Genomic DNA, 17,007 nt, shown 5'->3' on the forward strand with positions numbered 1-17,007 from the left:
ACCGTTGCTCTGTCACAGGATGAGGATATAGAGATTGATAAACATATTTTCAAAATGTTTTATTAAATATATAATTATGGGATTTATACTTATTTATTTATACTTTATCTTACATAATACTTGTTCATGAGTACTAGCCTAGATGGAAATATTCATAATTTAATTAGTTGAATATATAACTAAATGAATAATTTGATAATCACATATTTTAATGCAGAATTAATAAAAATTAGTAGCAGAAGATAGATAGAATAAAAAATATTTAAGCATTGTTAGTAAATAACTGAGTCCATCTCTCATTAGAAAAAACAACTTATTGAAGGAAAGTGGATTATTTTTAGGGATGGATCGAAAAGTAAATTATTTTTTGGGGTCTGATGGATTGTATCATACTATGAAACATGCATATTTTCATTGATTGAATATAAACTATGTTACGTGAATCGGTGAATAATTAAAAATACTAGTACCATTACATGGCACTATGTTTATTGTAGAATAACAAGAAAAGGCAGACAACGAAAACCTTTGAAGAATTCGAAGACCATAAATAATTTATTTAATAAGAGCAAAAAAAGATAAACCAAAATGGTGTGGTTACATAGTCTACATGAATTCAAGCAATGGTTTCTGTATAAAAAGTTGTACAAATATGGGTGTTGTTAAGAACAAAAAAAGGCTGACAATCTACGTATAGAAGGTCCTTCTTTACACCTTAATCCCCTAATCCCGCGAGAGGCTTTGCATCTAAAGAATTTTTGAGTCAAGGCTCACAATTAGAACTCTAATATAAACTATTAGTATCATGTTAAAGAAACAAGCAAACGACTCTCCACACACCATACTATTATCATCATCATCGCCTGTCACGACTGCAAAATTTCTTCCTCTTCCTGCTGCCTCAAAAAAAATGGGAAAAAAGGACTACTCATCTTCATCTGTTAGTGAGGCAAAGGAGAAAGGCTTGAACTTATATCCATCCCCACTGTAAAATTTGTTTTGAAACTCCACCCAGTGTAGACGTAAGGCGTGGAGGAATGCACTTAGAGTTTCCATCATAAGTAGTATGAATGCCGTTGCAAATGCAAAAACTGCCAGCCCTACTAGGCGTATCATGAAATTGTTGTACCTGCATCATTACATTAGCATCAGAAAAAGTTTACAGGGCAAATATTTGAGATGAAGCATACTATGTTATGCTAGCAAGTTAATTTGGAATCCGAAACACTAGAGTTAAGCAATTTGTTCAATCTTATACGCTATGCAGGAACTTACCCCCAGGCAAGCAGGAGAACCTTCTCGTAGAAAACAGTTGATAATTCTGAGTGGGCCAAACTGTTACAAAACAAGGATTACAATTACAATATGGAACTAAGCCATTGAGGAATAATAAGCACAACATGTTAGAATCAGTCTACCTCAGTGCCCACAGACGAAGATATGATGCAGTATTAGAAACTGCACCCAGTACAAACTCAATCGAATGTATCATTTGATGAACAAAGACCTCACTAAAGTTGAACTCCTCTTCACCATGAGGGTGTCTTGCAGAATCAGGCTCCTCGTCACTGTACATGTCAGAGGTCCCAAGAATTCCATATGCTCGGCCTTGGAATCTCTTAGTTAAGCATAAGAAATATGACAATGTTAGTCAAGCCTCAAAGGTTCCAAGATGCGCAGGAACTACAATAGTCTGGTTGAATGTAAGACAGGCTAAGGTATAACACACACAATTTTGTTGCTCCCTTCATTTATTATTATTATTTTAAATATTTTTTTTGGGGGGGGGGAGTAAAACTGGAAGATAGAAGATAGGCTGCAGCAGTGGTGCCAGTGAAAGAAGGAGACTACGGAGTACAATTTTAAAGAATAACTGCAAACAAAAAAAACTGCAGATTTCAGAGGAAATCATTTCCAAACTTTACCAGGACGGGCAAGGTAAAGATATGAAAAGCAGTTTAAGGAAAATAACATAAACAATGAGTGCATGGGCTACCTCAGTATGAAGTCTCTTTAAAATAAAGGGTTTTGGAAATAGCATCCACGGGACAGCAATAACAGCTACGAGCAATAATATAACCTGTTAAATATTTCAGTGATCTACATTGGTTAAACTTTATTTTATTGTATATACACACATAGCAAAATCAAAGAAAGACTGAATATTAGTCATGCCTGAAGCACACCCTGACCCCAAAACAGCTTATTCTCCCCCAAATCTTCAAAGGGGCTCAAGAACATATAGATCATCACATGATACAAATCTGCTTGAGAACCGGTGCACCATTTGATAATAATGAGAAGAGAAAGATATCCAAAAAGGCTGTTAAGGAAGATCATCTGCGGCACAAATTGGTACCTGGTACCAAAGCAAAACATATTTACCATCTATAACCAGCAGATTATTGAATGATTGCCAACATGTATGGAAGAGGGAGAGGGAGCGGGAGAGGGAGAGAGAGAGAGAGAGAGATCATACTTGATATCAATTGAGTTCTTGAAGAAGCGTGCATTGAAGTAACTTATTATAATTCCTAAATTCATCTGTGACACACCAAACAAAATAGACATTTTCATCTTGAGAGAGTTTAAGAAAGGCAGCTCAGAACGACTTCCACGCCAACTTGGGTCCACGCCAAATGGATATGTATCTCCAACTTTAATTAAACCGATTGTACCTGCTTCGCTGATAAGGCGTAACGAGGAGCACGAGAATGAGATTGCAAAATTTTCAAGTACAAAGACCAACATGACTTATAAAAAAGGATTAATTCTTAATGATGGTCAAAGTATATGGCAGTGATCCCAAAGGAGGGGCAGGCAATTATTAGAAAGAGCTACGGAGTTTCCTAAAAAATTTACATGGTCTGATGGGATCTAGAAAACAAAACTTCAGAAGCCTGTTTCCTGAGATACGCAAACTCCATTTACTAATTTGAAATATGGATACTATATGATTGCTTAGACTACATGAAAATAAAAATGACACCTATATAGACCAGGATCATTTAACTATATTTCGAAATACATTTCACAAAAGTAAATGCTTTTGACACGTGTATAAGCTAAATTCTGAAAAGAGAGTCAGTTGTCTTAATAGACCTGAATTGTTTATCAAAGCCTGCTGCATGAAAAACTTCATAACCTTATAGCTATCAGATTCTAAACCAAGGAAGCATATTAAGTGTTCAGCTCTCGATACATCAATCTCAATCTTTTCTCAGAGAAATGAAACTGCTGATTCTTACCTGCATGTAGCATCTCTGCATTTGTAGGCAGAACTACCGAATATGTGAAAAGGAACAGAAAAGAATTCATTGTATATAAATCCACAGTAGATTGAAAACAGAGACATCAGAAGGAGGACATATCGACCGCCAAATAGCATCTCCATAAAGCTGCCGAGTTTCTGGTAGAAAAAAATAAATTAGGAAGAAGAAAGCAGATGAAAAATAGTCACGTGTAAGCCAATGAAGCAGAAGACACATTGCTGAAGATAACTTTTCCTGGCCATCGTAAATATGTAAAAACTTGTGGGGGGTCAATTGTACTCCTTATTACTTATACACTTTCTATTCTTAGCAAGGAACTTTGCCTTCCAGCATTGTACGACCTCACCATAAGCATAAAATGGCTAAATCGAAGTCACCAAATTCATTTTTATATCTACAAGTCTATACCTAGGGTAATCTGTTACATCTATTAGCTCTCTCTTTCCATGTTTCATCTACAACTTTCCTTTGAGTTAAACACATACTTATAATGTATCAGAAGGTCAGACCAAGAAATTTTGTAGGCTTGTCACATTTTTTGACACTTCACTTAAAAGAGATTGGATCATATTGCGTCTCTCAGAGGGCTGAAGAATCTTATATTCTTTCAGGAAACGTTGTCACAGCTGCAGGGACTTTTGCACAATCTACTTCATATTCAAACTATACAGAAAGTTTGTTGCAATAATGCAATCTGCTAAAATATAAAATCTGAATTCCCTGCCAACAAAAAATGTAACCAAGCCCAACAAAAGAACCTTCTATTTATTTCAAGGTCAGTACTCAGTACATGCACCTTATGCATGTCATATAGATAAAATAGTTAACTGCATGACTTGATAAAGAACAGGAAACAGAACAGTTTGTTTCATGAATCATGATATATTGATTCATACCCATCTCATCTTAACTTCAGGTTCAACAAAGAGAAATAGCTTATTATTGAAATTTTATGAACTTTTAAGAAAATCCAAAAACAAGGTACGTGTACATCAGAGATAAGAGAAAGTTGAATATTAACAATATTGCATCCACAATTTGTGTGTACATATATGTTTAAACAGAAAATAAATTCTTTAAAAGAGAAAAGGATATCACTGCATACCTGTGAACCTAATCTTTTCTCACGAGCTATAAGGACTAAAGCTCCCAACAGTAAGCATATACCATGACCCCAATCCCCAAACATCACAGCAAAAAGAAAAGGAAATGTAATGACAGTATACACCGCAGGATTTGCCTCTTGATATTTCGCAACTCTGCAATGTAAAGTACTTTTATCAGTGTCTAGCAATTTAGCAGTTAAATATATAGAGTGAAATATCATTTCATGTAAAGTACTGGCTTCCCAAAAATCTACTATACGAAATGAAGGTATCCTACCTAAGAGCAAAAAATATAAGGTAAAATTCATCACATTTAAACAGTTAAATGCAGAAAACCCACAGCTATACAGAACCTGCAACATCCTCTCACAGGTTTGCATAACAAGTGCAGAAACACATACTGGGAATATCATATTGTCCGATGTAGTTTCTCAGTTTTCACATACTCCCTCCATCCACAAAAAATAGTCTCATTTTTGGACAGCACGGGTTTTAATGAGAAATTGGTAACATAAGAGAGAGAAAAAGTGGGTACGAGAGAGAGGATAAAAAGTAGGTGAAGTATGAGTGATAAACTTTCCATTTTTAGAAATGAGACCATTTTTTGTGGACATCCGAAAATGGCTAAATGAGACTATTTTTCGTGGACGGAGGGAGTATTAGTTTTACTCGCTCATAAACTTTTCGAGCAACTTCATCAAACAAGATTGATATCCACAGTCAAACACTCTCCCCAAATTGGAAAAATCAATGCTAATGTTAACCATCAAATCCGTTCACCCAAAAACCACTTATCTCAATTACCGATATCCCAATTTACAGAAATCTCAAACAAACAGCCTCTTATTATATAAACACATATACTTTAAAAAAATAAACAAGGACATATACTAAATAGAGTACGAAGATGCCAGAGAAAATTTTTACATCCAGAGAATTAAGAGTATGCATGACTTACCCATACGCATCAACAATTTCCTGATATGCATTTGTAAAATGATTGGTTCTGAAGAACGTTGGAGGTGATTCGATTGAGTCCATCACATGAAATATTATACCCACTTGTGAACTACTATCAAAAGTTGCACGTTGCAGAGCATCTTGAATCTGCAATATAATGGAATATGTACCTTTCACTAATTTTATAAAAAAAATACTTACTCTAGGTTTTATCTCAAATTGGTTACATAGTACACTGTAAATACTACCATTGTTTTTGCGAATATTGGACACCAACCCTCACCAACCAGGCACTTCTTTGTGACATCAAAGTTCAGCATATTTAATGTATCATAAATAGCCTTTTCCCTTCTTACCTAGAAAGTAAAAATCAAGAAATTGGTGTTGTGTCAAATGAGTTTCAAAAGAAGAATAACCAAACAAAGAAATCTGACCATATTCATCCACTTTGTAAGCTGAAAGGCAATAGAGTTCAGAGCCGCATCTCGATGTCGGAGACCAGCCTCTAAGGTTGTTTCCAACTCAGACAAGCGCGACAAAACCTGAAAATGAAACAAATTGCACATGAGAAGCAGAAGCCACCTAAGAAAGTGATGTCAGTAGCACAACTTCACAACAATGATTTGATAAATTGACTTTAATAGAGCATTTGCAGTATTCAGTACATTGACTACAGGGATATCTTTGTCTAAATGCTTCATCAATTTTCCACTAAAAAATAATGCAACGCATCAATTGCTGTATTATAGTACTATCAATTATTTAAAGCAAACACAATTTTCCCCATGCATCTTACTGATCAAACACAGATACTGTATTTCCAAAATGCAACAACAAAAGCAATCTATTTGGCAACATACATCTCTAGTGATTTGCCTCCGCTTGATTGAGTCTTCAGGAACTGGATAGCAGTTTGCTCCGAATGCTTCACATATTTTGTGGATTTTTTTCCTTGCTTGCTCCCCTGAGAAGAATACCATAAACACTATGTTCTCAACCTGCAGATGCAGAGGTACACATCATCAGAGTTCAGCACTAAAACATGCAGTGACCCCTCAACAAAGGTGATCACAACTCCTACGTATCACAATATGCTGACAATAAGGAAGTGATGTAGAACTTTTATAATAAATAAAATCAATTGGTTTAGAAATCGTGTGCTTAGTCATGTGAAATAGATAGTAGTATATTTTTTTTCTGGAGCGGCATTTTAACTTCTTTTTGATATATTTAATACTTGAATTCAGTATTCAAATTAGAAAAGGTAGACATTATTAGGGGGAAGAGAGCGGTGACCATTTCATTTGATGCAGGATCCACAATTGGGTCATCAGCTGGTGCCTGATTGAAAAGCATATTTCCCCTGGTTGTGCGAAACAACATCCTCTCGAATCGCAATGCTTTAGATTTACAAATGACACCGCTTACAAACTTCACACCAGACTGATCTGACATTCCAGGTTGCATCTCCTGCAATTATAAAACCAACATGAATACGACACTCGAATAGTTGGCTAATTGTGAATGTATTTAAGAAGCATCTCATCAGATTACAATTTATAAATTACCTGTTCCAGCAGCGATGCTGAATCGGCATAATCATTGTTTGTATGGACATTCTCATCTAACTCCGTCTCATGATCTGCAGAATGATTCCCATCGGGCATAAGGAAGTCACCTGCCTGGAATCACCCATTAAATGCTTACAGGTAATGTTAACAGCAGATTTAAGGATGAGGTGTTAGAAAAACGATACTAGCATAAGTTGTTCTAACAGAAGATTGTGAAACCATGAAAAGTTCTATGGTCCTCCGAAGAAGAGTATTGGATCCAATAAGCTAATCTAGTTACATTGTGTTGCTCTAAAAGCAAGAAGAATGCTCTGGTGATCCTTTATCCTCAATTAGCCTAGCCACAAGTCAGTGTCACATGTGAATCATTTTGTTTTAGCTGTTCTCTTTTTGTACTTTCCTTGTGAATGGGTGCTATCTTCTCCTATCACTGGAAAAGAAGGAGCAATTTTCTTTTCATCTGTGATAAAAAATTACTTGAATCAGTTTTACTTATCCCCAGTGGTGTATATTGATCGTCCTCTTGTCTTCTGATTATTGATCTTTTTCAGCATTTGGAAAGAAAAGGTAGTGATTAACCTCATGGAACCCTCCAAACAGTTGAAATTATTAGGTTGGTTTAAAATTTCACAACAGGAGAGACCACATGGAACACCATCGATTTCTGAACTACTTTTGAAGCAACTCAGTAAGTTATGTTTTTCTTGACAAGGGTAAAATTATTAATAGTTCAGTTTAGTCTTAGACCTTATCAATGTGATTTTTTTTTTCAAAGTTTTTAGCTTTAAAAGAAAGATCTTTTGCTCACAAAAAAGAAAAGGGAAAGGAAGACATCAACTTTGGCCAATATACCTTCTGTAGGACCATCTTGAACTCAAGTAACTCATTATATGTTTTCTGCAGCTTCTCACTGTTATGATTCATTTCAATTAACTCGTGCTCATGCTCAGCAAGTCCAACCTAAAGTCAAACAGTTCAAAAATAGTCGGAAGTAATGAGCATGGGAAAATGGGTTTGTGGAGTATATAAGCTTAGATTATTTTCAAAAAATATAAAAGCAGTCAAAAAATTATATTAGCAATAATTACAATAGTAGTAACAATGATATTAGTAAATAGATGATGGTGATGTTATGAGATAATAATAGGAACCAGAAAAAAAAAAGAAGAGGAAGAAGAAGAAGAAGAAGAAGAAGAAGAAGAAGAAGAAGAAGAAGAGTCAAGGAAACTGAAAGAAAGAAAGAAACACACCTCCAAGTCTTCTAATTCAATATCGGTTTCGGAAGCTGGATGAGGAGATAGCCCTAGACCAGCTTTATGTATCTGATCCTTGAAAAATCTTAACTTTCTGGACATCTCAGCACATCTTTTAACCTACGGCCAGATATCAAAAACGAAATTTTAACAAAAAAAGGTCGGTAACAGAACATGACTTCCCAGAAACCAGGTTGGTAAAAGAAGGTTGGTAACAGAACACGACTTCCCAGAGAAAGCGTGTGTGGTACATATTAAGGATTAATATACATTTACAAATACAATACACCAAACTGAAAGCAGTCTCCAGAACCCTCATGCAACAATGCTCTTCTTACAACATGCTTTGGGCAATGTTGCCTCTTTGTTTTTCTACCAATTGATTTGCAATTTCACATTGTATTCATAGGGAAATTACTTCATTAGAGAGCCTATTTATCTTATATCAAATGTAAGTTGTCAAACATAGAAAGAGGGCGAGCAACCTAGGTATCTTAAAACAATGAATCAGACCAAGAGGAATTCATGAATGTTACCTGATTAACAAACGTTCTCTGGAAAGGGCTTTTATCATCGTTTAACTGCCAATTAAAAATAATACAGGTTAATGGATTTAAAATAACGATCAAAACATGAAGTAAACAAGATCAACTATAGCAAAACTTCAATCAAGCAAGTTGGAAGAATCCAGAGCAGTTGCCCAGTTACATCCCAAGGTATGGTGATTCGAGTAAGAATACCAATATGTACTCCTATATATATATATATGTGTGTGTGTGTGTGTGTGTGTGTGTGTGTCTTTTCAGATATCAAATGACTATGAACTGCCGCAAGAATCGAACAGCCCATGAGAAGTTACTTTTACATCATCCTTAGCATAACAATATTGCATTATATCGTGCCCTGCTAATTACTAAAAACACCACAGGCAATCCAGCTATGCGCAGATTTTGTTTTCCAGCACAATGTTAAATAACAAACAAATCCAAACAAGTTAGACGGAATGTACACTGAATTTCTAAATTGTGCGTGTCTAGATCACATTATCAATTAATTACTTGCTGTTTAAAACCTGTCAATGTGACCAACCATTCACAGGCAACTAACTTGACAAGCATGTAACCTGAATCAGCGATGCACATATTGGATACAAAGCAAAATTGGTAGAAGCGCAACTTAATGAATGAAAAAACCAATCCTACTATCCTAACATGCTAGACATCAGTGGAAACACTAGATCATTCCTCACTCCACCTACATAAACCAGCGGATCCAAAAACTAAAATTCGCCAGCAACAAATAGCCGCTAAGCAACTTATTGCAAGAGTAAACAGAAAATCAGAGAGGCAATTAGTAAAACAAAGGATCTGAACTCACATCGCGGAATTGAAGAAGACCGAGTTGGCCAAGATAGGAGACGGCGCGGTGAGCCGACTCCACAGGTATAATAAGCTGTGCCAGCATCATCTTCTCGGAGCGCATCAGATCCATGCTCGGCAATCTGTCAATGTACTCCATTCTCCGACCACCTCCAGGCGCCGCTGTGGTTGATAACGTTCGGATCACAATAGGTCGGTCTCACGTCTCCTCGTTCAGATCTGAATTCGATCAAATTAACATAACAGAATGGAGATTCGGTTGCGTGTGAGTGTGTACGGGAGAGAGGGAGGGAGTTGGAAGGGCGGGAGATTTGAGTTATGTGTATCGGTTGGGAGTGAATTTGATGGCAGTGGTGGTGGTGGTGGAGGAGGCAACTGCCATGTGAGAATTTTTGGTGTCGTTTTCAGTTTTAATGGGGGATTGGGGTTGGGGATGGGGTAGGGGTGAAGTCGTAGAAGAGGATGAGTAAATTGGAAGATTGAAATACTGTTTACGCTACGGTGCTCTTACACTTTTTAAAGTCGCCGAAACGTGTAAAGTCCAAGTGGTTAACTTGTTCAATTAAGTTGGACGTTTCAACAAAATCAGGAAAGACGGTGTTGATAAAAATTAACTAAGGGTGACAAAAAAACCGAAAATCGAATATTCGAATTGAACCAAACTAAAATTTTAAAATGCGATTCGGTTTTTTTTATTTTTCGGTTTGATTCGATTCAGTTTTAAAAATATAAAATTTTCGATTTTTCAATTCGGTTCGGTTCGAGCGAAAAAAAAAACGAAACACCAAATAACAGAATTATATTTTAAATATAATATTATATATGTATTCTATTGATTTAATATATTCTATATAATATGTTATATAAATTCTATTAATTTTATATATAATATTTTATAGATATATATATTCTATTATATAAAATAAAATATTATATATATATATATATATTAATATATAGTATATTTTTTTCAGTGTTTTCATATAATTTCGGTTTTTCGGTTTAGTTCGGTTTTCGGTTTCAATTTTGAACTAAATTTGATTTTTCAGTTTTTGTTCGATTTGGGCAAAAAATTGAACCAAAACCCGGATGCTCACCCCTATAATTAACGACACGCTTATTTGTACACAGGTAGTAATGCTGTATAATTATTGAAATATGATTTCCAATAAATTATTTATTTATCTATAAAGGGAAAAAACTATTTATCTCTTTGAGAAAACAAGAAAATGTATTACTACAATACTAATAAATATGATCACACCTATAGTACTTCTTACATTTCACTGTAGTCATTTCTATATATGGTAACGCTTTTTCTCACTTTTACGTTATTCTCTCTTAATTTATTCGTTCTACTTTATTCATTTTCTACTCTATTCTCTCTACTTTTTATTCTCTCTTACTACCTTTTTTTATTTATGAGTAAATAGAGTTAGTCATAAATTTATAAATAATACTAGTAACAAACATTTTTATTTTTTATAATTGTGCTTTATGATTTAATAGTTATATTTAAATTCTCTCAATAAATTAGTAAGTACGGAGTATTAATTAATAGCATAATAATAATGCCAAAATACTTCAAAACGGAGAAAAGATAGTGTCATGTGAAAAAATACTCAAATGAAATAAAATCTTTGTCTAAAGACACTTGATGATATTTATTTTCATAAGATAACGCATATATACAAACTAAGTAATTTTGCAGTTTTCTCTATTATAAACATGATTGCAAAAAAATATAATAAGGAAATATATGTAATAATAATAATAATAATAATAAATTTTAATAATTGCAAAATAAATCGTAAAATAATAAAATAAACCGCATCAAAACTACTTAAGAGACGATAAATTTAATAAAAAACGAAAAGTCAACGGGCAAATATTGAAGAATCAAAAATTGCCGTCGGTGAACACTGCAGGAGATACATAACCTCTTTCTCTCGCCGTTTCCTTATTTCTGCTCATTTAACTACTTTTCTATCAAGCTTGGAAGCAGGTGATAGTCTGGTTCGTGGAGTAAGAGGCAGAACCGGAGAAACGTCACCGGAGAGAGAAGCGGTTGCAATTGCAATACAGCTGGATTGGTTGGAAGCTCGAGTAGCATAAGAGCATCCACGATGGCGGCGAGCGGACCGGCTAGCCGATTCTCGGCGCTGGTCGGTCCGCTCGCCGAACCATTGCAGCCGGCGAGAGGCAAATCGGCAAGAAAAACGGCGAGCGCACGCCGATTTTCGGGCATTGGCAGATGCGCTCGCTGATCGGCTGGCCGCCATTGCAGGCTCCCGATCGGCCAGCCGATTATTTATTTATTTATTTAATTTTCGAAACACTATATATACGCGATTTGCACGTCATTTTCATTCGGACCACTTGTTTTAACGAGTTTTCTCTCTATCTCAATTTCTGTACAAGAGCAAAAACGCGAAATGAGGCACAACAACAACTCTACTCCAGTGACGAGCGGGTCTCAAACTCTCACGGTACCTGTGGGAAGTGGATGGAGTCCGATGCCCGGGTATTACAACATGTACCCTTGGCAGCAGATGATACCCGGGATGGCATCCAGGGGTAGTATGCCGGGATGCAGGGCGGGCCGGCGATGCCGGGCGGACAGGGGTACCGGGGATGCAACCCGGGATGCAGATGATGCTGGGGTGGCAGCCGGGGATGCAGGGGACGCCGGGGGGACAACTTCTATCGTCCGAGTTTTGATTTTTTTATTGCTTCTTCGCACACATCGACCCCGTCGGAGACGCAGTTCACTAGGTGTGATACTTTCTCCATAGAGGAGTTGAGGATACATCTCGGGGATGCGGACACTCCATTTCAAACGGGGGAGTAGGGCGGGGTCGGGGCGCGCCAAAGAAGAAGAAGGGCAAGGGGAAGGGCAAGAGGGTGGTCGGCGAGTTGTCGTAGCCGGCTGATGACGACAGCCTGACACGGAGGAAGTGGACGGATGCGGAGAACGTCGCGATGTCCAAGGCGTGGGTGAGTGTTAGCGATGATCCCCTAGATTCGAACAATCAGAGGATCGTCAACTTGTGGGCTAAAATATCAGCAACCTACAAGACATTTTGCCCAGAGGGGAGGCCACACAGCGGGAGGAGTGCCGGAAGGGGTGAGACCTAATCAGGGCTGCGGTCTCCCGATTTTCAGGCTTGTACACCAACGCTCTCCGCATGCAGACCAGTGGCCAAACTGACGAAGACTGCAGGAGGATAGCGGAGAAAGCCTTCCCCGTGCCCGGGCTTTATAAGGAGTTCACCTACTGGAACTGCTATGAGGTGCTGATGGACTCCCAGAAGTTTCGGGCAGGTGTCGATACTGGCTGGCCGAAGAAGCAGCGACTGAACTATACCGGTGATTACAGCGGCAGCCGCGGCGGTTCCCACGACCTCCCCGAGGATGTTCAGGAGTTCCCGTCCCCTCCCGCGTTTACTCGCTGCACTCACCCGGTTGGTCAAAGGCGTGCGCAACGGGCTCGCCAAGGGTCTCAGAAGGTCCAGTCTGCATCCTCCCTGTTGGCAAGTCGACAGCCGAGCTCGTCTTCTTCGCGCGTCAACAAGCGCGGGCTCAGATGTACAAGGTCTTACCTGACTGGAAGGCGGTAATTGACCCCGTGGAGAAGAGGTTTCTTCACTCAATGCTCGAGAGTATGCAGGTCGATTTGGATGCCGCCGCGGCACAGTTAGGGGACTCAGACGCGGGCGGCGGCGACGGCCACGATGAGTGAGGCGGAGGCGGGGGCTCGTGCGTGGAAGAAGGGTTTTTTTTAAAAAAATTAATGTAATTTTTTTAATTAATGTACTTTTTCAAATTTTAAATGTTATTATTGAATTTTCCCGTATATGTGTCGTAAATTTAATTTCGTATTTTGTGTGATTGGTAATTATTTATCTATTATAATATTATTTATTGTGACTAGCCTATTGGTTGTTCTGTTGTTTGTCTTAATAATGTGGAGGAGTTTTTAAGTGCTGATGATGTGGCAGGAGGAGTTGTGACTAGCCTATCGCTTGTCCAGAACCATTGGGGATGATCACGTTAAAGATGACGTGGAAAGAAGGGAGCTGAAAATGTATGAAAAGCGTGTCAACATTTCTTAAGCAATCAATAGCTACTAGTCATTTAATGTCTCCTCTCTTCTCCTAGTTCAAACGCACTACTAGTCTCGGCTATCGTTCTCCGATCAATCGGCGGCCTAACAGTTGTACCTCCTTACCGTAGTCCAGTGATCTTTACCCTAGATAATTAGCTGATATCCCCCGTCACTCAGGTGAGATCTGTCGTTGGTTATGGCTGTGCTCATTCTATTTTGAACGCAACATGTTTGGGAAAATGTCTCAAGGAAATGTCAGTTCTACTGTGCCTGTGTGTGGTCCTGTTAATTACAATTGCTAGTATGATATTGACTATCATGAACTGGAATGTGAAACTAATGTTGTATTTAGTGGAATTTACAGTAATCGTTTGATAAACTGATTTGAGGAATTCCATGAATCTGGTGAACTATAAAGCATCATAAGTATCTTATGGATTTTTTCTTATTTTGTTCTAGAGCTGAGATATCATTCCTTGAGTGTACTGAACTTTTTTTTTGTTCCGGGTTTGGGAGAGACGCATGACCCTCATGCGTCTCTCTTTTAATGAGACGCATGATGATTATGCGTCTTTCATAAAGACGCATGAGGGTCATGCGTCTTTAAAAAAACGAAACAAAAGAGAGACGCATGACCCTCATGCGTCTTTATGAAAGACGCATAATCATCATGCGTCTCATTAAAAGAGAGACGCATGAGGGTCATGCGTCTCTCCCAAACCCGGAACAAAAAAAAAGTTCAGTACACTCAAGGAATGATATCTCAGCTCTAGAACAAAATAAGAAAAAACCCAGTATCTTATACTACTTGCTTATACAGTTCACAGTTGTGTTGTGCTCACGCATTTGTTTGCTATTGACTTATTCTGTATTAATGGATGGTTTTGTTAGTGTTCATTCACTGGGTGTTTTAAATCAAATAATCAATTTAAGCCTGCTGATGAGAGCAATTGCAGTTGACTATTGATATAATCCTGCAGCTTAACTAAGATATTAGTATTAATATTGGAGTCAACTTTGGCTTTAGTCTGGCAGTAGCAGTATTTTGATCAAATAAATGCTCGAAAAATCAGCTAGGATCATAATCTGTGCGGTATTTTCGTAGAAATATAATATTTACATCGGCATACACATTCTAAATTATACTAATAGTAATATGAATTCGTGGGGCTGGGCATCAGAGTTGACACAACCTGAGCAAAGCTACACAGTTATTGCCTTGATCTTTCCAGTTCTTTTTAAAACATATTTTTTCATGTATAATGATAGTATAAAAACTTTTGTTTTTGCTGGTTGTAAATTTATCACGGGAAAAGAAAATCCTCACACTGTAAAATTCCTCATCAATTTTCCCTCATTATCTCTATAGAAAAGTTTACCTTTCTTATTCTGCTTTTCACTTCAATAATGAAAAAAAAATTGCAGAAGTTATCGATGTGATAATACTTTCCCTCATTGGAATGAAAAAAAGGGAACAAGAAAGGGTGGATTTTGTTTATTGATAAGGGGGGAAAAGAAAGGAGGAATTAAAGGGTGTGAATTTTCTTTTCTTTCCGTAACCGTGATAAATTTACAACCAAAGAGAATCCACCCTTTGTATTTTGCCTAGTTGACTGTGATGATAATGTGGGTTTCAGTGGTATCATAAAGTAATAACTTTATAGTTGTCTTTATGTTAATGCATGATATGCTGTAGTCCATTAGTAATCGGGTGGAATAAACCTGACTGTCAGAATTAACATTGGAACGACATTCTCTCCTTAGAATATATACAAGATTACTGGTGTATATGATTCCAATATTTCCCTGTAGAACGATGATGAGACTTTATATATTTGTTGCTCTAAGAGAACTAAAATATGGTCAGGTTTTGAGTCTATTTTCTTGCTTGTCAGAACATAGATATTCTCCAGTAAAGGGATAGCTTATGGTTCATGAGGATATTATGAAATTTAATTGAAATGATACTGATGTCTGCTGCATTTGTATAAGCACCTTGTAGTTGAAGTACTCATTCATGTCCATAAACTGAAACAAAATGCAAATTGACAACTTGTATAAAAGTCAAAATTGCTATACTGACGGTCTGCCCATTTTCTGTACTGCCACGGTTTGAAGAACAGTGAATGTTCTCTTTTGTCTGCAAATTTCTTTTCAGGTGTTGTTATTCTTGGAGAAATTACTATTTTACTTTTCAGGTGTTAAACAATTTCCTGAACATGGAGAAAGAGAAGGCCAACGACAAAATACTCAGCTACAATGATGTTGTTCTGAGGCGGTCAGATCTTGATATTCTGAGTGGCCCCTATTTTCTCAATGATCGGATAATCGAATTCTACTTTAGCTACCTCACATCCTGCTATACGTCCGAGGACATCCTCCTGGTGCCACCTTCAATTGCTTTCTGGATAAAAGAGTGCCCGGACAGTGCAAGCCTCAAAGATTTCGTAGAGCCCCTTCATATGTCTACAAGAAAGTTGATAATATTCCCAATCAACGACAACGAAGATGTGACTAGGGCAGAAGGCGGGAGTCATTGGAGCTTACTCGCATTTGAGAGACAAACTAATGCATTTGTGCATCATGACAGCAGCCAAGCAGGCTTCAATAATGCAGACGCTGAGAGGGTGTACAAAGCTGTAGTTTCGTATACAGCATCTGGAGCCACTTATGTGGACTGCCCGAGTTCCCCAAAGCAAGTGAACGGATATGATTGTGGCCTTTATGTCACAGCCATTTCAAGATCAATCTGTGCCTGGTACGTCAGCGAGGCACCAAAGGATATGCAGAACTTGTGGTTCTCGACAATCAAAGAGCAAGTGACTCCGTTGCTTGTGTCTAACATGCGACGTGAAATCCTTGATCTTGTGCGGAGCCTTATGGCTAAGTGATGAAAGCTGTGCTGGGAATGGATGCCCGTGTTATGCAACACTTCAGTTTTTATTTTATAAACTAAGAATCATTCACCCTTTAAATTATAAAGATTTACAGTAGGGACTCATCATGTTGTTGCATAAATTCATGATCATGGATTTGAATTCCGTAGATAACCAACCAAATTTCAAATTTTGAGTTTATATATTTATCCCACTAATTTTATGCATATTTAAACAGGATATTCAAAGTATGTGATGCGAATTCACACCTCAAATTTGTGGTCGCCCCTAGCTAGCATGCACTCGTTAGTCACTGTTCCTTAAAAATAGAGAATTTGAAAATGATATGAATTGTAAAGCAAAGTTCGTAAAATATGAAAAAAAAATATAAAAAAGTTATCGAAGTATTATTAGTGAATAATGTTTTATATCTTATGAAAAAGAAAAAATTATCAAAAACAAAAGTAGGCTAATTTTAATAA

At 37.3% G+C, this 17,007-nt stretch overlaps 2 protein-coding genes across 3 annotated transcripts; one reads left to right on the forward strand and one right to left on the reverse strand.

The window, feature by feature from the left end:
- Positions 1 to 533: 533 nt before the first annotated feature.
- LOC121744766 (V-type proton ATPase subunit a1-like) lies at positions 534 to 9,997 on the reverse strand. Of its 2 annotated transcripts, XM_042138398.1 has the most exons (18): positions 9,540 to 9,997; positions 8,699 to 8,743; positions 8,160 to 8,282; positions 7,762 to 7,869; positions 6,907 to 7,020; positions 6,635 to 6,808; positions 6,199 to 6,336; positions 5,773 to 5,880; positions 5,587 to 5,694; positions 5,337 to 5,485; positions 4,378 to 4,531; positions 3,249 to 3,409; positions 2,480 to 2,686; positions 2,176 to 2,359; positions 1,997 to 2,080; positions 1,419 to 1,618; positions 1,276 to 1,335; positions 534 to 1,129 (listed from the first exon to the last, which is right to left on the reverse strand). In XM_042138398.1, exons 1-18 carry the CDS (start codon positions 9,678 to 9,680, stop codon positions 925 to 927), a joined length of 2,463 nt encoding a protein of 820 aa, XP_041994332.1. In that variant the 5' UTR covers positions 9,681 to 9,997; the 3' UTR covers positions 534 to 924. The 2 variants fall into 2 exon arrangements, with proteins under 2 accessions (XP_041994332.1, XP_041994333.1); XM_042138399.1 differs by lacking the exons at positions 8,160 to 8,282; positions 8,699 to 8,743; positions 9,540 to 9,997 and having other exon boundaries at positions 6,907 to 7,016.
- A 3,580-nt stretch (positions 9,998 to 13,577) lies between these two features.
- On the forward strand, positions 13,578 to 16,740 carry LOC121746172 (NEDD8-specific protease 1-like). Its single transcript, XM_042140085.1, has 2 exons — positions 13,578 to 13,826; positions 15,848 to 16,740. The coding sequence occupies exon 2, from the start codon at positions 15,869 to 15,871 to the stop codon at positions 16,538 to 16,540; it is 672 nt and encodes a 223-aa protein (XP_041996019.1). The 5' UTR covers positions 13,578 to 13,826; positions 15,848 to 15,868; the 3' UTR covers positions 16,541 to 16,740.
- The last annotated feature ends 267 nt before the right edge of the window (positions 16,741 to 17,007 follow it).

This window comes from Salvia splendens, chromosome 8, assembly GCF_004379255.2.
Source record: "Salvia splendens isolate huo1 chromosome 8, SspV2, whole genome shotgun sequence".
NCBI lineage: Eukaryota > Viridiplantae > Streptophyta > Magnoliopsida > Lamiales > Lamiaceae > Salvia > Salvia splendens.

Coding starts and splice junctions, on each gene's coding strand:
- LOC121744766 (XM_042138398.1), bottom strand. CDS start 9,680: ATGGAGTACATTGACAGATTGCCGAGCATGGATCTGATGCGCTCCGAG. Junction 6,809..6,906: donor CAGCATCGCTGCTGGAACAG/GTAATTTATAAA, acceptor TTATAATTGCAG/GAGATGCAACCTGGAATGTC. Junction 4,532..5,336: donor GAAATTGTTGATGCGTATGG/GTAAGTCATGCA, acceptor TTTACATTGCAG/AGTTGCGAAATATCAAGAGG.
- LOC121746172 (XM_042140085.1), top strand. CDS start 15,869: ATGGAGAAAGAGAAGGCCAACGACAAAATACTCAGCTACAATGATGTT.